The following is a 24,036-nucleotide window of genomic DNA, read 5'->3' on the forward strand; positions in this document are numbered from 1 at the left end:
CAGTATAACCTCGATTTAACAATTGTCAAGGGACTCAAAAAAGTTATCAATAAATCATGGATATCGTCAAATCAATGAGCATAGACACTTAATGCAGTCAAATCCGGTCTAGTGAAATGTATCGCTTAATTGAGGAAATCATTAAATCGGGTATCCTTAAATCAAAGTTTTACTGTAAATATCTACACATTAGTGGTTATCTAAAGTTGTAATAACCTTGTCATGGAAATGTGCAATAAATTAGTTTGTACAGAATTGACTCCTCCTAAAAACATAATAAATACCCACTAATATACTATTCTTTTCCTGAAAATTCATTATTTATAGTTTGTTTTAAATTTCAAAAATGTGAAACTACAAAAAATTTCCTGTCTTAGCTGGAGATCCTTTCTTGATGGTGCCAACAGGTTTGCCAACTTCCAGTCCACTGCCGTTATCCATGAGTTATAAAAATTAAAAATGTTCAAGATAACATCCACTAATTCCTCAATAAAATATGCCCATGACATTGGGAGGAGGGGGAATCAAGAGGAAAAACAGCAATGAGGCCTGAGCCAATAAGATATATGCACAGTGGACACAAACAAAAAAATAAAATTGTCTTTTTTTTTCTAGAAAACTTATAATTATTTTTTTACCCTTTACCAGTCAGATATGGGCAATTCTCTAGAAAGGTGCAATTTCTGGTCCCAGGCCCAAAGCAACCTTAGGAAAGCATGCATTTTCACTTTCTTGATTTCATTTCTTATTTATTTTTCACCTTCATAAGAGTAAAATTACACTTTTAACTGGACTGAATAATACTTATTTATGCATAATGTTAGTTAGGATGTCATTCCCATCCAGAGTCCATCCTAGTCAGAATTTCTGGCTTTGATGGTCTGCCTACTGCCTAAAGTGAGGGAGAGAGAGAAAAATAATAATAATAAATAAACTAAGATGTATCTTTAAAATATATTTTTGCAGTGCTTCAAGAATCAAAATTTGAAATCAAGTTCCTTTTTTGCTGAATTGCATACATAAATTTGTTTCTTGCATAGTTAAAACTTGTTCTCAGCATTTTGCATAGTTACCATCCAACTGTTTTTACAAGCTTTCATGACCACTAAGGTGCAACTGGCAGCTCAAATAACTTTCAGCTTTAGTGGAAGCCATTGAAACATTTTCAATAACATAAGAATTTTATATGTAGAAATTTCTATATATCCGGAGTATTTTATATTGAAGTAATTATAGAGTCATTACCATTCTTACTCATAATGCGTTTCTGTTATCATTATTGTGCAATTTTGTTCTTTGTATGTATACATTAAGTGAGCTTTTATTCAAAATAAGTAAAATTTTAACAGAGACAGCCATATTTTATGTCTTGTCAGGTGAAATGCGTTTAAATGTCTTTACCAGACAGCACATAAGATATAAAGATGTGGTTGGTAGACTGAGGATAAGATGACACTAAATGCAATATTTTAAATAATTTATATTTTTTGATTTGTTAAAGTAGGTTTTTTTTTTTTTTTTTTTTTTTTTGAATTTTATGTTTTATTCTATAAGTTAAATCAAAATTCCTGATAAAAATCAGTTGATAAGTATTTAAAATTGTTTTCAATACTTTAGCATTTTTTGTTTATTTATTTTGATTTTTGGATGATAAATTTAATGAAGTACTAATGAAACAATTGATTCATAAATCAAAATAAAGAAAGCAAAGGGGAAAAAATGCATTGTGACATTTGTTTTCAAGCTAACAAATTTTGCCCATGGCTAAAATAAATGAAGATAGTTTATGAACTTTTGCAGTTTAACAGAAATACATATCTTGTCTTTCTAAAAAAAAAAGGCAAACTGAAACCCTTGTAAAAAGTTTAACAATTCGAAACGTTTGGGATGCAGAATGAATTCTCTGGTTAATTGCCATATTTAGTACTAATGACAAAATTGCATTACCACTTGTCAGTGTCAAAAAGCATCAAAAATCGGCAATTTTACAATAACAACTGCTTGACGTGACATCCTATTGGATTTTTTAAATTGTAAACTGTTTAAAGGTAAACATTTGCAATTAAAGCATTTGTATTTGTTAATATGTTCTTTATTTTTTCAACATTTTATGATAATTGTTACTTTTGTCGGTTTTCTTTGCTTTTCAGAACTTAAGCTAGTAAAAATGAATGATTTCAGAGAATCATCTACTCTCAATCGTATGCAGGAAAGGTACTGGGCTACTAAGCAAGCTGTTTTTAAAAAACTTGGAAAAAAGGATGATGAATGTATTATTGCTAGTGATGCAGAACTTGATGCAAAGCTTGAAGTAAGTTTTTCCTTTAATCATATATTATTAGAATTACTTTAATTCATTTGCAATCTTCTTTATTTCAGATTAAAATGCAAAATAAATTAGAAAATTCTTTTGGAGAAATTTTTGTTTGCTTAAAATCTATAACTTTCCTGTTTATTGTATTTTTCGCAGCAGTTTTGCACTGCAGCACTAATGAGTTCAAAAGTAAGTATACAACGGGTTTGCTGCATATGATTTGTAAAAAAGTTTTATTTTTTAAGCTTTTCAAAGCAATCATAATAAGGTACAGTGCAAATCCCACCGGTTTATAGTAAAGCCGTATATAGTGAAATAATAGCTATGGTATAACTTCAATATCCCTTCACATTTAACTGTGTATTATTAATGTTTTGTAATGGAAATTATGGTTATAAATACAATTTTATTTGGCTCCTTTGATTTCACTCTAAAGAGGGGCAACTGTATTATGTAGAAAATAGTAAACATTTATACTAAATTGAAAAATTATTTGTTTAATTCAAACATTTTAATAGAATCAATTTTTCCTATTTTTATTTGAAAATTTGTATGAAAGTGCTTAAAGTTTTTGTTAAATTTGAATCAAATACTAAACTAAACACCAGAATATTAATATGTAACAAAACAATGACCAAAACCAAAAAAAGTTCAGCTTAAAATAATTTTATTTTCTTATTCCCGCTGAACAATATTTTTTATAAAATCCATTCTTAATGATAAATTTCTGGCTCAGTTTTGGTTTAGTCTTTCACATCCCATGTATAAGTGTTCTATACACTTAAGTAAACAGCAAACAGAGCAGTTCCATTCGTAAAATTAACACATTACATTAAAACAGGGTGGCGACAGATCAGAGAGATCAGGGAAAAGTCAGGGAACTTTATTAATCAGGGAAAAGTCGGGGAAATATCAGGGAATTTCAAAAAAATAACTAAAAATCAGAGAAAAATGATTTTATGAAGAAAAAAAAAATTTTTTTTGCTTTACAAAATTAAGTATCTTAATTCCCTACGCATTTTCCGCCAATTACCTGTTCAAAAAAAAAAAAAAAAAGGAATATTAATGAGATGCGATTATACACTGCCGCATATTTGTGCATCTTTTTTCCTCAACGCCAAAGTATTTAATCTTACTTATTAACCACAGGATGAACTTCCTTAGATTGCTTCTGTGTCTGTTAGGCTGTTTATTTTACCTAGCTTGAAATTTCCTTTCACGCTTTCAATGCGACATAAAATATACAACCATACAGGCAAAGAGGAAGCCTTCATTAATGCCTTAGCTCCTTTGCCTTTATTCCATTGACTCGAAGTGATTAGCGTACTGTAATCACGATTTCAAGAAGAAATCTTTGGTTTTTGAATTAATACTGCTTAAAGGTTATTACTTCTTTACGTTTTTAATTTAATTGCTTAAATTGAACTTTCAATCAAAAAATTTTTGTTTCTGCCGTTATACTATTTGTCTGTCACCGCAGATTATAAAGGTTTTCTTTTCTTCAGACTTAAATGATTCTTTTATTTTATAACCAAATTGTATTTCTTTTATATATTTTGAAATAACTAATTGCTTTTTTTTGTTTTTTTTTCTTGCATTTCAAAGTTGTTTGTTACAAAAGCAATCTAAGATGTTTTTCGTTACATACTGAAATCATTTAAAATAGAGTTAACTTGTGTACTTAAGTAAATATCTTTATTTTTTTATTGTTAAAATGCTGTATTCATTCATTAAAACCTATGCTCTTGATTAGAGAAAAGCTCCCTATGAATTGATGTCAAAAGGTTTCATCTGTTTTATGTCAATTATATAAGAATAACTACATTAATTCCATTCTTTCACTATTACTTATTATTCTTGCAACCATTATTATACTGTTTGAAAATTTAGTTCAAAATAATTTCAATTACTTTTTAGTTCTACCATAAATACACATATGTTTTTAAGAGTGATTTCAATAGTTTCTTAAAATTCTTATGCTAAGTGGTTTCTGGAAGTAAAGTTTTTTTTTTTTTTAATTTTTTTATAATCTTTCCATGCAGAAAAATTTAATATACTGTTTTGTAGTCCCCCCCCCCCCCCCCCCAAAAAAAAATTGACTTGATATGTTTTTTTTTACCATTTTGTTAAAAAAGTAGCATTTTTTAAAAATATATCTTTAGTTCAACAACTTTACACAACTTAAAACGTTTAAAATAATGCATTTTATACAAACATACAATGGATTTTAAGTATAGCAAAGAAAGGAAACCATTATCATTGATAACGTAAATCAGGGAAATTTGGTGAACTTAATCAGGGAAAAGTCAGGGAACTTTTTTTCACAGTTCCTGTCGCCACCCTGTAAAACATTGTTGTTCATTTTAATTTTTCATCCTTTTTTTAATTCATTGAGATGTGTACTATATTAAGTATATTAATGATATTATAATCAGGACAGTTCCAGAGCCAAAATGCTTGCCTTTGCATAAAAGGAACTATGAGAAACTTGTTTTATTATACTTTTTCAGTGTCACTGCTTAAACTTTTCTCTCTCTCTTTTTTTTTTTTTTTTGGAAATAATTGTTTTAGTTTACTGACTGATTAAAGTATAACCAGAGCAGTTTCAAATTTAAAAAAGTTGTCATATTACATCAAAATGGCGCTATTTAAATTAGTCTTTTACACATATTGTTATAGGTCCTTCATTCTTGTAAAAGTGCTTATTTTGTTTGTGTTTTAATTTGTTTTCATATTCATAAACTTTGACATCAGCTTTTTATTTAGTTTTTTTTTTCTTTAAATAGTTTTTTGTGGAAAGCTTCATTTACTTATTTTTTAAAAAATTTATTTCATTTACTTATTTATTTTTTGGGTGAGGCATTTCTCACTTCTTTTGGCTGTAATAAAATTGATAAGATTATATTCATGGTGGAAGCTTTAGATTTATTAAACTGTCCTACTGCATCAATTCCTCACATTACATTTAGTTCTCCATAGCTTTTTCAACCTTTATTGTGTGTCAATATTAGTGTAATTACTTTTATTTCTTATTTATTATAATCTTTACAGAGTCAACATGTATGAAATTGGTGGATATTGTGACAAATAACCACTAACAAAAACAGTGCCACTCAATTTAGATTTTTGACAGGTTTTTAGAGTAATACAGTAGAACCTCGGTATAACGACCCCACGATACAACGACCCCTTCGTTAGAACGACCATCTTAAAAAGTCCCAATTATTTTACCATAGGAATAATGTTAATTTTGAATCATTACAACGACTCCCAAGCGTATCCTTTTTCGTTAGAGCGAACGCCAAAAAAAGTCCGCAGAACTCATGAGCAAGTGGGCTATTGCTATTGTACATTGTACTGTGGTGCAACTGCAAGAAACCTGTACTTCTCTCTTTGTGTTTGCTTAAAGGAGGAGAGGGAGAATGACGAAAAGGGGAGAACTAAAGACCAGAGGAAAGGGAGGAGGAGCAGTCGCAGGCATTTTCGAGAATCGAGTTGTAGGAACGGACATTCTGCTTGTTCCTAATTGGCCGGAGACTGCATGCCCGGGAACATGACGTGTGGCGGGGTTGCAGAGGGGACATACGTTACTCTTCTCTCTTTTCCAAGTTTGAAAAATTCCTATTGCACAGTTCACTCGTTAAAATGGCTAAGCGAAATCAAATTTCTATAGATGCTAAGTGCAAGATTTTGGCCGCGGTCGATGAGAATAAATCTGCAAAAGCTGAAATTGCGAGACAGTTTGGTATTCAAAGATGCACGTTATTCACGATCCTCAAAAACAGATAAAATTTTAGCATCGAATGATGCAGGTGTCTCAAAATCCAGAATGCGTGCACGAGAGGGAAAATTCCCGCTTTTAGAGAAAGCCTTAGTGGAATGGCTCAAAATGATGTGGTCATGCAGTACTCCAATAGATGGAAATGTCTTAAAAGAAAAAGCTAGGGTTTTTTCTGAAAAAATAGATGTTGAAATAGATTTCAAAGCTTCAAATAGATGGTTTGAGAAGTTCAAGGAAAGGCACGGACTCTCTTTTAAAAAGCTATGCGGTGAGAGTGCGGAAGTCGATACTGCAACAGTCAACGGATGGAGGAAAGAACAATTAAAAACTTTACTTGAAAAATATGAGCCAGACGACGTATTTAATGCAGATGAAACGGCTCTCTACTACAAGCTGTTGCCTGATAAAAGTCTGGTACTAAAAAGTAAAGAAAATGCGCACAGAGAAAAACGTTCAAAGCAGCTGTTAACAATTCTTGCGGCAAACATGACGGGAACTGAGAAGTTGCCTCTTTTATTAATCGGAAAGTCTGCAAACCCAAGGTGCTTTAAGGGCGTGAAAACTTTACCAATTGAGTACAAAAACAACAAAAAAGCGTGGATGACTAGTGCTTTATTCGAAGAATGGATTCGAAAACTTGACCGGAAGATGGCTGCAAGTAAAAGAAAGATTTTGCTGATTGTTGACAACTGCACTGCTCATCCTGCAATCAGCAATTTAAAAGTCAAAAAATTGGAATTTCTCCCTCCTAATGTCACTGCAATACTTCAACCCTTAGATCAGGGAGTTATACATTGCTTCAAATCCAACTATCGAAAAATGTTAGTCAGAAGAATGATTGCCGCTCTGGAAAACAAGAAGACGTACGACATTGATATCCTAGGTGCTATGCATCTAGCCAAATCAGCATAGAATGATGCTCCACAAAATACAATAGCACATTGTTTTCGTCATGCCGGCTTTAAGACGAAAGAAGAAGTTCAGAAAGAGTTGGGAAATTCAGCTGAATTCCGACCGTTGCCGAACCCTCATCACCCGGTGCTCCTGTAGATGAAACTCCAGACACTACTGAAATGACCCATCTCCTCAGTGTCAAATTTCCAGATCATCAATTATCTTTTGATGAGTAGTTGTGGTAGACGAAAATTTACAGTGCTGCGAGGAGAATTTGAATGAGGACGATTTTATTGCCCGTATTACCGGAAACGAAGAAATCTGCGATTCCGATGATGGAGAAGAAATTGTCTAAGTTTTTGAAGAAGTGAATGAAAAAGAAGCCTTCAATGCAATGCCTTGCATCAATATTTTGAAGGACAATTTAATTCTGAAGATTTCCTTCAAAATCTAACGGATATTGAATAATGAAAAATTTCCCAAATGAACTTGAAACAGGCGTCAAAGACTTTTTTTCAAAAATACAATAATGGTACAAATAAATGCTAGAAGTGTTCTCTAGGTATGTACTGTCGGATCATTTCTTTGCTCATTTTTTAAATTATTTTTTCAATTCCTTACAACGACCTTATGATGTTGGTCGCATAGGGGGTTGTTATACCGAGGTTCTACTGTATTCTCTTTTTTTTTCTTTTGAAGCCATGTGTAGTCTTCTATCAATATTTCAATGATATTACAATTGGAGCTGTTCTAGATCTGTAAATTGTCACTTCTCCTTCCATCATGTCCAACTATCACCGTCATACAAGTGTAATGGCTTTAAACTAAAAGAAAAAAAAGAGTGAATATGAAGGTTTCTGTTCAAAAGTGTAAAGTTTTAAAATACCTTTTTTAAAACTTTCTTGAATGTTTTTTGCATTTTTTGTATGTTCATGAAATTGATATCACTTCCACATAATTGTTCGTTGAGATTTGTTGACATAGTAAAAAAAATGTCTTGTTTTTATCACATATTCTATTATCATTATTTTACATTATGTTTAGGTTGGTTGTGAATTAATTGTTTACCTTAGAAGCAGATTGTTTGATAAGTTTACTGTTAATGAGGTTAAGTATATATGAATGTACCGACAAAAAAAAAATTTTTTTTTGGGCTGCCTATGATTTAAAAAATGAACCATTTTTTATGAAAAAAAAAAGAAATATACTGACACAGTTTCATGAGTATTCAGTAACACCCCTGCAAAAGAACTTTTTATTTAGTCTTATTTTTGCACCTCAGTTCAAAGTTTTCATTACAGAAAGTTTTTTCTTAAGCATTACAAATTTATGTATTACAGCCTACCTTATATTTCATTTCCTATTTTTATCTTCTTGCACAGTTATTTCAAACTATTGAAGAATCTTTCTTAACATTAATGAGAGTATTAGAAAATTATCAAGACAAAATATGTGGTAAGTTTGTACAATCCATGCAAGTATTAAGTCCTGATATTTATGTAATGTTCTTTAGTATTCAGCATGCAAAAATAAATTTATATGTTTCATTTTCTGTAAATTGTTTTAAGAAGCTTTTTGACAAACTGTTTGATATTATATTAGAAAAGCAAGATTTATTTCAGTTGATTTTTTTTTATTTCAAATTTCCTATTCTTACAGCATTCATTTGTTCAAAATAATTTTTTCTTATTACAAACCAAATCACTGCTGTGGTGAAATTTATAACTGAAAGCAAGGTTTAAAAAAAACATTAAAAAAAAAAATCTTAAAAAATTGGATTTCTTAAAAATTTAAATTAAATTTTTTAACTAAAACTAAAAGATTTCAAAAATTGTTAATTAACTCACATTTTTAAATACAATAATCACACTTTTAAAGATTTTTCAAAAGTTGTCTTTCAAGTATTACTTCTTCAAAAACTTTCATAATGTGATGGAACATCTGTTTAATACAAATGCGTATAATTCAAATCAAATTTAATATTGATGGCATAATGCACCAAAAGGGAGGAAATAAACAAATTAGATGGCATCCATCATATGAATGGTGAAAGAAGGGAAAAATAATAATTGAAATTAGTGCCACAACCAGAAAATAATTTCGGGGAGGGTTTAAAAACTTTCATGCGGAGCTTTGCGCTGTTTGCATATAATTCAAATCAAATTTAATATAGATGGCATAATGCACCAAAAAGGAGGAAATAAATAAATTAGATGACATCCATCATATGAATGGTGAAAGAAGGGAAAAATAATAATTGAAATTAGGGCCGCAACCAGAAAGTAATTTCGGGGAGGGTTTAAAAACTTTCACGTGGAGCTTTGCGCTATTTGTGCTAATATTCAAGTTGTTGGGTTATCTATTATGAAAGTGTTTTAGGCAATTAATATACATATGAAAGACATTTGAGTTTTGGAACAATATTTTTTGGAAATTTTTAAATATAAACGAACATTTAATAAGTCAAACCAAACTTTTCGTGTGGGGGGGGGGGTGAAACCTAAGAACCCCCCCCCCCCTTTGTATACGGCCCTGATTGAAATTATTATTCCCAAACAAAGTATCAAATTAAAAAAAAAAAATTCTAATTCTCTATGAAGAGATGGTATCTTAAAAACTAGAATGAAGTCATTTTCAATTGGCTACTTTCTAATAAAAGTATATAAAATCTAAATATTTGCTGCTTGTATGTATAACTACAGTTCATTTTGTTATTTACTTCAACCTTTTCATTTGATGCCTAATTTTTAAGTATCCTTTTTGCTTTGTAAATTTTTGTGTACATTCTTAATTTTTTTTTCAAGTATTCATGGTTGAAGAAATATTAATTCTAAGTCTTAATTTCCATTTTGTACAAATATTCACACTATAGCAAAAGGCATCATATACCAGGTTTTTTCTTCTAACCCACCTTTTAGCCGTGTGCCTCAAGATTTCCTTATTGTTATCACAAGTGTCCTGAGTTGTAATTTTCATTCATTTGAAAATGCCTTTTAGTGTTTAAGAAAACTTTTCTTCATGATTAAGTTCCATTTCTTTCTTTATGTTTTTATTTTCAAAATGCTTATTTCTTTCTTGTTGAACTTTATTTAAATATATTATGATTAAAAGTTTTGAGATGCTGACCAAAAAGTATTTGATTATTTGATTTCTTATGGGGAAAAAAAAAAAAACCTAATGTAACATATATTGTTGTTTTTTAATTTTAGCATTAGCGCAAGAAGAAAATGCTCTTGGCCGGTTTTTGAAAGAAAATGGTAAATATGATAAGACTAGAGCTGGAAAAGTGATGACAAATGCTGGCAAGGCTCTAAGTTTTAGTGCACAACAAAAGTAAGAATCTTGAGTCATTAGAAAATTTCAAAACATTAACTGAGTTTTTAGTCATACTAATTAATGAAATTTTAACTTCAATTCAAAAACAAATGCACTGGTGTGTGTTTCCAGAAGATGCACTTCTTATCATAATCTTTTTTGTCATATTCTTATTTCAGATTTACCATTTTCTTTGAACTTATAAAGTCGAATTTCTTTGAAAATTATTTTTTCTTATTCAAATGGTCTATGAGTTAGAAATAAATAAAAACAAAATTGAATGAATAAGTATAAAATAATATGTCTGCCCACTCATATATAAAAATGTTTCATTTTTGGGATCAATATTTACCTAAAGCCTTCGGTTTGTTTAGGGTAGTGGTACTCAACCTATGGCCAGAGCTACTAAAAGCTGCAGATCCTCTATATTTTCTGCAGAAAAATTCCAAAAATGTAAGTGAATGATGAATTATGGAAAAGACCTGATTTTCTACGAAAAAAATAATGATAAGTCAAATTTTAAACAGTAGGCAGGAATGTAAAAAAAATCTTTAGTGAATGCCAAAATGAGTTATTACTGAGGATCATGGCAACATCAGATATCGAGAGATAAGGACCAGTTCTAACAAGAACTTACCACACAGAGTAATATGTGAAGTAATCCGAAAAAAAAAAAAACACTCAGGTATTGCCTTTTCTTTGCAGTGCAGTGTTTGTGATTGTTTGCCCCGACTGCCAACCAAGTGTACTTATACTTTATGTGCTACTTGTACTGACTTATTTTTGAGCTTATTCTCACCTCTGTTTAAAAATTAATTAAATTTTAGCCATAGAAAAAGGGCTTTTATGCTGTGTTGTAGGTTGTAGCAACAGATCTAATGTGGGATCACATTACATAGTATTTTGGCAGATCGATCGTTATTCAAACGGAAGCAAATTGTTCTGCACATTTTAATTATTTTTTCCCTCTAACAGGAAAGATTTCTATTTCGTTTTATCCTAATTTCTTCTACGGGTTGTATTGTCCATTTGTTCTAATTAAAAGAGTATTTTAATTAAATTTGTTTTTGTTCAAGGAAGGGGGGATACTTACCTTATTGTATAATGCATATTTTAAGTAAATTTTTTTCTCTTAATAGAGGGAGGGGGGGCTCAAATCATGATGTTCGTTTTTGTTTAGTTTTTTCAGTAGGGAAAAAGGGTGTTAGAAGCAGTATTTTATTTTTGCCGTATTATAATGAATACTTCAATTAAATTATATTTTCTACGGGTCTTGATTCTTCAAATATTGAATACAGTGGAAAATGTTTACCACAAAGCTTAAGGGGTGGAATAATTTTTCCTTTTAAAAGAATTTAGTGTTAAAAGATTTGTATTAAATTGCATAGTATGCTGTCTGGACCGCTATATCACTTCCCGTTAACCGATTTTTCATGTTATGCGCCTTTGTGTTAAATGTATTTCATTGTAGTTGTTTCATTTGCTACTGTGAGGTATTAAGAGCTACTGATAAGCTCTGAAATGACTGAAAATTGATTTGATTTTTACTGAAAGCTTTAAAATGAGAATGGTATATCTGTCTGGCCGAAGGTCTGTTGGTTAAGCATGTGTCTGCTGTGAATCTGGCCAGTGTCTCAATATGTTCAATATTATGAGTTGAAAACCATGTTCTAAAACCTTTAAGAAATTGCAACATCAACCCCCACAGAGATACAGCCAATCGAATTACTTCTCTACCTCACTCTTGCTGAACTTAATTTTTCTTAACTTTTCTTTTTGTTTCCTAGGAAACAGTAACGGCTTTATAAATTTGTAGCTGAATGTTCATAAGTTCTTGAAAATCAGTTGCAAACTTCTCATTATTTCCAAGTATTTGGAGGAAGGCTGATATTCTCATGTTTAAAAGAGGATCAGATGCAGTTTGTTGAGTCTCAACTTAAGTTCAATCTCAACTCATTTAAACTTTAGTAAAGTGGTTGATAGAATGGTAATCAACACAGTGCAGCTTTACTTAGGGAAAAAAATAACCACATCCCTAAGTAGCAAGTGTGGTTTGGAATCAACAGCAATCTGTGTCATTCATTTCTCTCAAGAATTGAAAGTAAAGTTGGATTTCACCTGTAAGAAAGTATGGTGACTACATTTATCCATCTTTGATCAGGTTTGTGAGTCCTTACTCAAAAAATAGTAATTTTGGAAGTAATATTTCCTCTGCCAGCAATTTATTTGTATTAAATATGGGGACATGAAGTCCAGTTAAAATAAAAGATAAGTATTATTAAAACAAGAACAATAAGGCTAATTCCAAAGCACTGCATTTTTTAGGTGATCTTCATAAATTCAAACAGTTGCTCTTTGTATACCCCATTATCTCATTTTTGGGTACTTTTTGTGCATTCTAAATGCTTCTCTTTGTTTTTATCTTTTTTATGTTGTATTTTCTTAAATATCTATATTAAAGATAAATTATATATTTGACATAAATAAAAGGCTAAAGGGTCTAACTTCATGTATGTCTCTTAAAGTTTTTCACAGTATCTTCAAATATGGAAAACTAATTTTATTGTCCATATTTTTATTAAACATTATTATTATTTTTTAAGGTTATCCTTACGCCTACCTTTGGTGCGACTGTATCATGAAGTGGAAACTTTCCAATATAGAGCTATTGTTGATTCATTACAAACAGTAGAAAAAATGGAGAAAGCTCGAACTGCTTACCGTGGGGCTCTGATGTGGATGAAAGATGTATCTCAACAGCTTGATCCAGATACTTGTAAACAGTTAGAGAAATTTAGAAAAGTAAAATTTTCTTTTACAATTTTTATTACATTTATCTCGAAATATGATGGCATTTAAAAGTAATTTAATGTCTTGAGCTATAACAGGAGTCATAAGTTTTTGCCTCATTTTACTTGTATTATCTAAAACTCTGGAAGGAAATAAAGTCCTTAAGAAACAGTAAAAAAAGTTCCATTTTGATATTCCAAATTTTTTTTTCTCTCGAGACTACACGTAGGGTTTTTATACCCCAGATTAATCTGGTTAAAAGAAACAGTAATTTTACAAATCCGTAGGTAAAATAAGTCTAAAAGTATTATAAACATGTTGTGAGTAATTTAGACAAAATATATGTATAAAGTCTTGTACCAAATATTCATTTTTTATAAAATTATCACTTTTTATATATAAATAGTTAATTAAGAAAAAATTTCTAGCAGCAGTTTTACTTTTACATTTAAAGATTACCTGCTAATATCTCAAGAAAACAAACATACCAGGGACAGTCCCTAGTGCATCAGCACCACCCCCCTGACACACCCCCAGGAAGCCTCTGACAAGATTACATTTTCACTTTTCACAAGGCATAAACAAAAGTTGCTCATAACCTGGTTGATGGGCAGAGAAAATTGGCCAAAGCATTCAGACGGGAAATGAAACTGTCAGAACTGCAATGGCATTAAATAAACATGATGCAAAAGAGAAATACTAAGTTCCATACACAATTTTAAAAAGCTTAAAGTGATTATAAAGTATATTATATTTGTACAAAAATAACTTTCAAGGAATCTTTGAATTTCTATCCCTTTGATAGGTTTCGTGACAATGTCCAACATATTATCTTTACTTTTGACATATTTTCGGTTAAAAATACTTTTATATACTAGATTCTTACTGAACAACAATTTGATATCTATATGTTTACTATGGTGATTTGCTATAGGAGATTTAACAAAATCTAGCATAGCCTGATTATCCACATACAGAATAGATTTAATTTTACAACTCTTAACTATTTTAATATCAATGCATTCGTGACTTCTGGGATCAAACCACTGAAGTTATTTTGCACATACATATGGTCATAGCAATAAACTCACCCTCCATCATAGCAGGCAGGGCATTGGAGTCTGAGTCAGATTGATTTTGGGGTAAAATAGGTGGAGTCCGGGTCATTAGAAAACCTTCAGACTCCGACTCAGAGCTTCTTTTTTCTTTAATTTTGTCTGACTCTCCTTGCATTAAAAAAAAACTGATTGCCAGTTTCCCAATTGCAGAGTTTGTGCAGCCTTGAAAAATCCTTGAATCTTTTTTTAATTTTTAAGGGTTCCCAAAAGCACTTGAAAATCATTAATAGGCCTTGAAAATTTTGAAGTCTTTGAAAACTATCTGATTTTTGTGAAAGAGAAATCTCTTGTGCGTTGAAGCACTCTTCATATTCCAGCAGAGCAAGCCAGTAAGGGTCAAAATTCATCGTTGCCATTCCCAAGGGGCTATCTAGTTTGAAAAAGTGGCGACCTAAAAAAACCTTCCTCAGTTGCCTCCTGTTGTACCAAAGAAAAAAAATATTGAGATACAACAGGAATTATGCACAAACTCAATACAGTAGAATAAAAAAAATCGCTTTGGAAGCATACACCTGATGATAAACACTGAGGGGGGGGGGGGGGGCTGATCAAGGAAGATTGTTTTTTGACACGAAAGATAATACTTTTCAGTAACATGTGAAACATGGATGCCATATTTGGTCACTCACAAGGTGGAAGTAGGCAAGATATTTATGTGCTAAGTTTTCAAAAACAAAGCAGAATTTGAGTTTTTTTAAATGCAAACAAATGAAAATGGAACAAAATGTACAGTAAAAATAGGGGTCGGACCCAAACATCCCAAAATAAAAGCTAAACCTGGTGCAAATTGTTTATTACCCTCCCAATAAGAGCAGGTAAAAAGTCCCACCCCATTGTGCGTCAGGTTTCGGAATGGGGATCATCTAAAAATTGCTGTTTTGGGTATTTTTTCGGAATTTTTAGAGTAAATTTGAAGTGAGAATATTATGTTATACTAAATTTAAAAGCATCAAATTAAAAGTGTTTGCCCCCCAAGAGGGATGACATAACTCACCAATGCCACAAAGCTCCCCCTATCCCCGTAAAACGAAGCAGTACCCCCGAACCCCCCTCCATACATTTATATGGAAATATTATTTTATGCAATGTTAAAGTTAAAAATCAAGTGTGTCCATCCTCCCAAAACTGCACCAACCCCTACCCCCTCTGCCAAATAAAATACCTCCCCGTTTTTCCATTTCAAGTAGAAATATTATTTCGTGCAAATCTAAAATGCATTAAATCAGGACTGTCCACCCCAAAAGAACAGTAGCTCACCTCCCAAAACAAAATTATATACTAAAAGATTACCCCCCCACCTCTGATGGCACATTTGATTAAATGGTCAGAAAAATTACGCTGAACTGTTTTTTGTTTTCAAATGATTTCTCCTAAGCTTGTAACAAAAAGTCTTCGTTATCAAGATCTTTTTTGGAATCTAGGTCCTCAACAAAATCGTCATTGTTGCATCTATGTCTAACACAGTTTGTGCATATAGTTGAGTACTTCAGTCCACTTTCAGACTTTTCAAACATTCACTTTATCCAATGAACCCCTCAGAGCAAGCACAAGATTTGAGGCGCAGAAAGTCTTTTAGAGCAGAAAGCTTGGCTGTGGTAATAGGACGCAGATGATATTTTTGTGGTGCTTTTTCCTTCTTTGTACCCATCAAAAATGACACTAACTTTCCCATATTTACAAGTTACATATGCACTGCGTATCTGGCACATTTCCTTGAATCTTGCAAATCATTACCGAAAAAAACCTGATGGAGAAGGTATCTTCCATCTATAACATAAATGACACCAGCTGTTTGATTTGTGATGGTAGATGGATCTTTTGCTTCAGGTAATAACACTTAAAAAATTCAGGATTTCTTTCCTTATGAAACCTGATTCATCGAATACTGATACAGGATCAGCGCATAACTCGTACTGAAAGTTTTTAGTTGTTGTTCCATCCTTACTGTACATACCATTCGGTGTAAAAGATGGTTTGGGTTTACACATCTTTACCGATAGTAACTACTCTCGTAACAGAAGCTAGAGACTTAACTGCACACTTTCTTTACAAAGAAATGCCACTAAATTTTTTGCCTTCGATATCATTTTATGTTACTACATCAACGTTAAAGGCCTCATCACATCTTGCCTTATTATCAGCAACCGACCAGTATCAGCGAGCAGTACCACTACCAACTTCAGTCAATACCCATAGAGGGATGGAGGGAAGAAACTTCTAGTGTCTTTAGAAATGGATTGTGATCTCGAAACTGAGAGACAAAAAGATGTAAATATTTAGAATTCTACTGTTGTATTGCTCATTGCTCTCACCAAGATTTGTTCCATTGTTAGATCACTACAGGTTCTGGACCACCAAAATTTGTCACCGCGTTGGATCGTTGGATAGCTGATGTTTGATGTGATCAAATTTTTATTTTGGCATACTGTACTCAAAAGTTTCAGATAGTGCTGCAAGTATACTGCCGTGTGCAGGTAAACGACAGTATCTGCAGAAATCAATTTTCAAGATATTCGAAGAAACGCGTTTTGGATTTAATACTAAAAATAGGGAAATATTGGAATTAGACGTCTTTTTCACGTCTTTTTTTGAGCATAAACCAAATAAGCGAGCTTGTACAATAAAGATAGCGTACATTAGATGACAAAAATGCAAAAAAAATGAAAAATGAAAAATTTGTAGTTACTGCCCTTTACCTGCACACGCCAGTACATGTGCACATATTTAGTATAGTTCACATAACCAGCTGTGTAAAAGAGAGGCAGCTTGGTATTTGCAAATGAGAACCCCCACCAACTTAGAAGGTGCAGAATTGCAGCATTGCCCGTCTCACAATCGGCAATTTCGGTTTATCCCTCCTTACGGTGATGACAAAAGATTGTAGAAAAGTTGAAGTAAATTAATTAAGAAGAAGGAGGGAAACTTCAGTCAATTTGGACTTTTTTTTAATGCTGCACAAGGATTTTATTTTCGATATCACCCCAGCGCTCTAAACAGTTTGATAACTCCAGTCAGAAATAAATTGATTACTGATTTCACTTAGATCTTTTAGAATTACCCGTCTGACATTAATATATCATTGTGTGGCATTTTGCACTTCGGAAAAGTTTAAAATCAGCGAATTTTTTTCGTGAACTTTACTGCAATCGTTGCTTTCAGAATGCAAATTCAAGGTCCCTCCCCCCCACCCCAAGCAATGGCGCACCCCTTAAGTGTGCCGGAGTACCCATCCAGAATAAAAGCCCTCAAAAAAGAAAGAAAAATTGCATTAAAAATTTCAATGACGCAATTTGCGCCATGGAGCCCCCCCCCCTCCCCCCCCCCCCGTTTGTGCTCTCCGGTTAATTAGAATTTTTTTCTGTGAGAGTTTATTATTTTACTATTATAGAGTGGTTTCTGCGAGTTTTGAGCATTTTTTTTAAGTAATAGAAATTATTTTTGTTTAAGAAGAGGATTATTTCACCTCTCCCTTCCCCCAAAAATCCCATGCGCTAAGTGCTGGGACTTTTTACCCCTTATTGTTGGAAGGTTAAGATGTAATTTGCAACAGGTTTCAACTTTTTTTTTTTTTTTTGATTGGGTTTGGCCATTTTTTGGTCTAATTTTACTGTACTAGTGCTGTAAGAATTTTATTTACATATTTATTTATTTTTTGTCGTTTAAAATAGTTTTCTTGAGAAATAAAAAATTTTGTATTGAAAATTTGATTATATTATCCTTATTGCATTGGACGCTAATGTGCTAAAAGCTCTAACAGTCCAATTAAATTTATGTGAAATGAAGATTTTTTATTTTATAATTATTTTTATGCTATGAATTCAAAAACCTAAATCTTAATTTTTGTCGCAGTCACCATATTTGGTCGCTAGCAAGATGGAAGTAGACAAGATTCTTTAAGTGCCTAAGTTTCAAAAAACAGAATTGGATGTTCATTGCAACACAAGGCAAACTATTGAACATTCTGCAAAATGTGCCATATTTTTTTCACCCTGGATAGTTGATTATTTTCTTGAAAAATGCAAAATTTTTTCCTTCAAATTTTATCCTCAGAATATTATTTTATCCTCATTGCTTTGGATGCTAATGTGCTAAAAGCTGACTCTCATCTAAATTGTAGTTTTTTGAGGGTTTTTATTTATAACTAGCTGCATTGCCTGGCTTTTAATGATCTGCCTCAAAAATAAAATTTGCTTTAAGTGACACATGTTCAACTATCAGGCTTCAATTGGAGAAAAAAAATACTGTAAAAATTCCCATCAAAATAATAATTCTTCAGGGTTCGCGTTTACGCGCTATAGCGGGTTTTTTACGCGAATTCGCGGGAAAGGGACGCAACTTCCGCGAAAATTCGGGTCCTAGGGACCCAGAACACCCAAAAGATAAAAACCAGAAAAAAAATTGTGGAAAATGCTGAAGATCTATCTAGTGAATGCTTTTAAGCTTCAATGACCAGGAGAATCAACAGAAAAGGATTAAAATGACCTTATCTCTGTATCAGCTATTCAAACACACCCCTACTGTTGACCAGTCAATGGAATTTTAGTGATAAGTCTGGAGCTTACAGTGACCTCCTGGGCAGAGCTCAAGGAGCAAAATATTGCAAGTTCATAAATAGCCCATTGTACTGTATTCTAAGAATAAGTTCTCCCTCAACTTTTATCTTGGGAAAATTCCTGAAAACAACAATAAAGATCAAAAGTAAGAGTGGTTTCAATGCAATCTTCAGGATTGATACAGGACAACTGAGTATTAAAAGATTATCTATTTTGCATTCACCTAACCAGAATTACTTTTGAAAATTATTATCTTGCATCCTCAATAAAAGGATGGGTGAAAAAAAAATGGCGAACATTTTCCGGATCGCGCAAAACACAAAGTTCTGAACTTAACATTTTTCTTGTTAAATTACTTATGAATATGAATTTTATACAAAAGCACTTTAACCTTGTTCATTTTCTAGGAATTCACCTATTTCTGAGGGGCTATTTTTATTTGGACTTGCAAAAGTCACGTATTAATCGATCGCGCCATTTTGAAAATGGCGAAATTTTAAAAGTAGCACCAAAGCCAACACAGATATTTTAAAAGAGTCACAATGAAGTCAAATTTTCTAATTTAAGATTGCAAATGAGCAATTTTCATACTCATGTGAGAAAATGTTTCGTTTTTGCGATCGCGATTTTTGCGTTGTGTTAATTCGCTTGCGATTTTTTTCTATTTCTATGAAATTGTGTTGGGGAGAATTTCTAATCTAATAATATCTCCTCAATATTTCTTTGATGCTAGCAGAGTGAGTTCGGAAATAAGAACTTGACAAACTATTTCTAACTTTCATGAAGTTTATTTAAACAATAATGTTAATAGTTAAAAACACGCTGTAAATGATAAAAATAAATACTAACAACGTAATCTCTCCACATGCTACTTCTGCATGAGATAACTAACAGTGCAACGCAAACTGCATGACTATTGACTAAAAACTTTGATGAAGTAGACCCATTGGGAAATAAGCCAAGTCCAGCTCATCATTTCTAATAAAGGGCGAACGGCACGAACAAGCAAGTTCGAATGCCGAACGAGCGACCGCCTACCACGACGAGAGATGATCAAAGAGAGAGAGCAAACTAAAGCCGCGAACAGTTTAAATATCCCCCCCGGGTCATTAGCATATCAGAGTCATGTGAACGGACACATCACTGCTATCGTTAAGCACACGTGCCATCAGATTTCTTCTAGAAGCTTTCTATGACGTCATCACAACGGAGTTCCCGCCAAAAGTGAACGAAAGTGAAACAAACATTCGGTCGATTCGACCAATGTGAATGAGTGCTGATAAGATTCTTTTACCCCAGTCATGCAGAATGATTGGTAATACATTATAAGTAAGGAAAAACATTCTTTTACTATTGGTGTTGTGAGGTGATGAGATAGGATTATTTACTGTTGTTATTAACAGGCATTTATGCCTAGCAAGGCCCCCCCCCCTCTCATCATCTCACAATGACAACATTCAAAAAAATTTTAACTTCCTTTAGACATTTAACACAATTTCCACATATTAATAATTATATGAGAAAAAAACAATAAACAATTTTTAAATTATAAACTTGACTCTATATTACGAACTTCCAATATAGATCTGGAATCTCAAAATTTGAGAAAAACACAATATACAATACTCTTTGCTGAAAAAAATTTATAAGTTCAAAGAACAATCATCTTGAAAAGTCCTTTTTTTTTCCTTCATTATCTCTCTCACGTCGTAATTCAAAGTACGTTTTCACGTAATTTTCATCAAAATTCGAAAACAAATTCTTGATCAAAGTCCTTTTTAATTTTTCAATCACTTTTCCAGTTTAATTTATAACAGTGACAGTAGATTAATCTGAAATATAAAACAAAAACCCACAGTAACTGTTCGAATCAGCATATAAAATATCAGTCTAGAAAATAGTATAGTATAAGCATCTATTGAGAAATATTTATGACGAAATGTAAATAAGCTCTTTTACTAACTATCCATTTCTCACTAAATCATTTCATTTACAAATAGATCACTAAAAATCTTCATCAAAAAAATGCCCCCTTCTATACTTAAAGACTGTCTGATAATTTTAACTGATTAAAATTTCATTTAAAAAAAAATTTTTTTTTTTTAATAACATTTTTGCACCATAATATATTCAATGAAGGAAAATTACAAATTCTAACGGGAACTAGTGGTGTTTCCAATATTCAAAAATAGGGTCTCACAAAATGAAAAACAAATACACCCGCGATAGACCTTCATGCAACAATAAACTCCCTCTATCCTAACTCCCGGGAAGACTCTGACAATTACATTTTCACTTTTAACGAGACGTAACAAAAAGCTGTTCGCAACCCGGTTGATAGGGAGAAAAAGCCACCGAAACATTCAGGTGGGCAATTAAATTGTTAGAACTTGCAAAAACATTTCACAAAACATGATGCAAAGAAGAAAAATTTAAAGTACATTAAACAATTTTCTAAAATTTCTAAAAAATGGTTCTAAATTATATTATATTTGTACAAAAATTTTTTTCTATAAATCTTTGAATTTTTAATCGGTTGAGAGGTTTCATGAATATGTCCGACATGTTATCTTTGCTTTTGACATATCTCACGTTAAAAATATTTTTATGAACTAAGTCCCGAATGAAAAACAATCTGATATCAATGTGTTTACTACGATGATTTTCGACAGGTGATTTAACAAAATCTAACGTAGCCTGATTATCCACATACAAAATAGATTTAATTTTACAACTTTTAACAATTTTTATTTTGATGCATTCGTCAATTATACGATCAAACCACATGAGTTCTTTTGCACATTCGGTCATGGCAATCAATTCAGCTTCCATCGTTGAAAGGCTAACGCTTCGTTCTTTGAACGTGTGCCATTCAATTGGAGCTTTATCAAGGGTCATTCCGTGTCAGATCATCACACGGTTTAGGACGGACCGTCACAGAACTGGATGAAACTTGGTACATGAATAGATTTAGCCCAGTTATGAATGAAAATGCTAAAAAAAAAAATTTCTTTCACCTCATTCAAAAGTTATTAAATATTAATTATTCAAATTTTCATCAAAAAATGCTACACTTTGAGACGGTTAAATCTCATTTTCTCAGAAACTATAACAGATACAAGCTTGAAGTTGGTCTTGTTTTGAAGCTCTTTTAATGTGCTTTAATTTGATGTGCAACTTGATAAAATCAAAAAATAATAATTTTAAAATTTAATTAAATTAAATTTTAAAATTTTAATTTCTTAAAAATGGACAATTTTAAAATTCTGAAAAAATTCACAAAATTACTTTGTGTTATCCTCTAGCATATTACCAAGTTTCATAATGGGATCTTAATGGGATCAGATGATACAGGGAGGACAACTTTTACATATATCAAAGTTTCTGCATTTTGGACAAAATACCTTTCTGATGGATTACATAAGTATTATTCTAAATTATTAAATTAGCACAGGAAACTATAAATGAACTGCTAATAGTAATGTAAAACCTTCTAATGTCTTACACCTACTTTAAAATTGAATGAAATTAAAATAATAATGGAAAAAAATAAATAAAACTCACACTTTTTTTTTTAAAGAGAACGTCAGCATTGTCCTACATTTGTCGGAGTTTTTTACTCTCTAAGCTGCAAAATATTTACAATATTGTTCTTTTCTTCAGCTGGTAGAGTATATGTCCTCCCTGTTGGCGTGATGGGATTTACTTTACAAATAATGTCCGAACAAGGTATCCATAGAATGTCTGGCACTGTTGGATATGAAAATGAAGGAGAAGGTCCTGGTGGGTGGAGGAAAGTGACTTTCACTTCATTATCTTCATTTTTGGACAAAACATAACTTAGCCACCATTTTTTTATCATATATGGAAATGACATATCCATTGAGATCTTTCATCATTAAAGGAACACTTTCTCCAGTTGAGATGACAGAATATTCAGTGGATGATGGAGAAAAAGAAAATGCCTTGGCGCTCACCTTTGTTCCACAGCTTGAGGGAATAAAGGCATGCAGCTTTTGGGTACCTGGTATTGGCACTGCTTGCTGGAAACGATGAGAGAGCTGTTCTGCGTTTTAAATATATTTATTTTGGCTGGCGTAACTGAAGTACATGGTCTTTGAAAGGTCAGATTTTGTCCATTGGTACAGTTGCATAGGTGTCGTAATTTGGTTTTCATACGGCCTTTGAAGACTTGCTCTTGCTGCTTCTCTTTTGAGTGTACCACCCACGCCATCACATGGGCCTTTACCGTGAGCAGTGGCAGAAAAATGCCACTCAGCCTCAATACCAAAATCTCTTTCATGGCAGCATAGATTTAAAAAATTCTTTTTATTTTTGTATTGTGCAGCTGATCCGCATCGGAGAAATAAAATATTTTGTCTAACCTTTTCCCCAATTTAGATTTTAAAAAATTTATTAGCTTTTGTTGAAATAGGTGAACAGCTACTGTGTTGTGCTCAAGACATTATGAGATTATAATAAAGCTAAGGTGATGAATTTTGTTTTCATTTTTAAAGTATATAACAAAAGAGTGAATTGTGGCTTGATTTCTGTTCCAGTGAAATGATTGTGCTTCATTTTGCAAAACAAAGCTATAGTTTTTGGAAAAGTCGCAAACTACTGCCACCTCGAACTGAGACAAATTTTCTTTTGTATGGGTCATAAAAGAACTCTGCTGTTTAGCTATAAAGTCGTAACGAAGAAGAACTTTTAAATCATTACAAAAAATTTCAATGAACTCATTGGTGGGTTTTTGTAAAGTTTCCAGATTGCATCTGTCTACATAAATCCATTGGCGGAATGTTATCGTTTCAATCATATTTTCTTCTGTACCATCTTCCAATATTTTCTGTATCTCATCAATGCCAAGACAATTTGCACAATTCGAAAAATAAGTCAATGGAAGCTGGAATTATTTTTCTCAATAAAATGATGATTAATATTTTTATTAATGAGTTATTTTTCCGGAACAAATCGTACTAAGAAAAACTTCATTTCTAATAGACAGTTCTGCATAAAAAAGTGAACATGTATGAAGCATATTTATTTTATTTATTTTTTTTTCTTTTTTGCACATAAAATAATAACTATTCAGCACAATAACCCATATTTTGGCAGATATGTGAAACTTGTCCTCCCTGTATCAACTGATCCCATTAAGATCCCAATATGAAACTTGGTGAGATGTAAGAGGATAACACAAAGTAATTTTGTGATTTTTTTCAAAATTTTAAAATTGTCCGTTTTTGAAAAATTTAAATTTTAAAATTT

General features: G+C 32.0%; 1 protein-coding gene across 1 annotated transcript in view; it reads left to right on the forward strand.

Annotated features, from left to right (window-relative positions):
• The window catches only part of LOC129218201 (islet cell autoantigen 1-like), a 74,700-nt gene that overhangs the window by 19,160 nt on the left and 31,504 nt on the right, over positions 1–24,036 (forward strand). The window contains exons 2-5 of the mRNA XM_054852418.1: positions 2,151–2,311; positions 8,372–8,444; positions 10,199–10,322; positions 12,908–13,106. Of these exons, the coding sequence (XP_054708393.1) occupies positions 2,168–2,311; positions 8,372–8,444; positions 10,199–10,322; positions 12,908–13,106 (540 nt within the window). The 5' untranslated portion in view covers positions 2,151–2,167. The remainder of the gene's footprint in view (positions 1–2,150; positions 2,312–8,371; positions 8,445–10,198; positions 10,323–12,907; positions 13,107–24,036) is intronic.

This window comes from Uloborus diversus, chromosome 3 (genome assembly GCF_026930045.1).
Source record: "Uloborus diversus isolate 005 chromosome 3, Udiv.v.3.1, whole genome shotgun sequence".
NCBI classification, from domain to species: Eukaryota; Metazoa; Arthropoda; class Arachnida; order Araneae; family Uloboridae; genus Uloborus; species Uloborus diversus.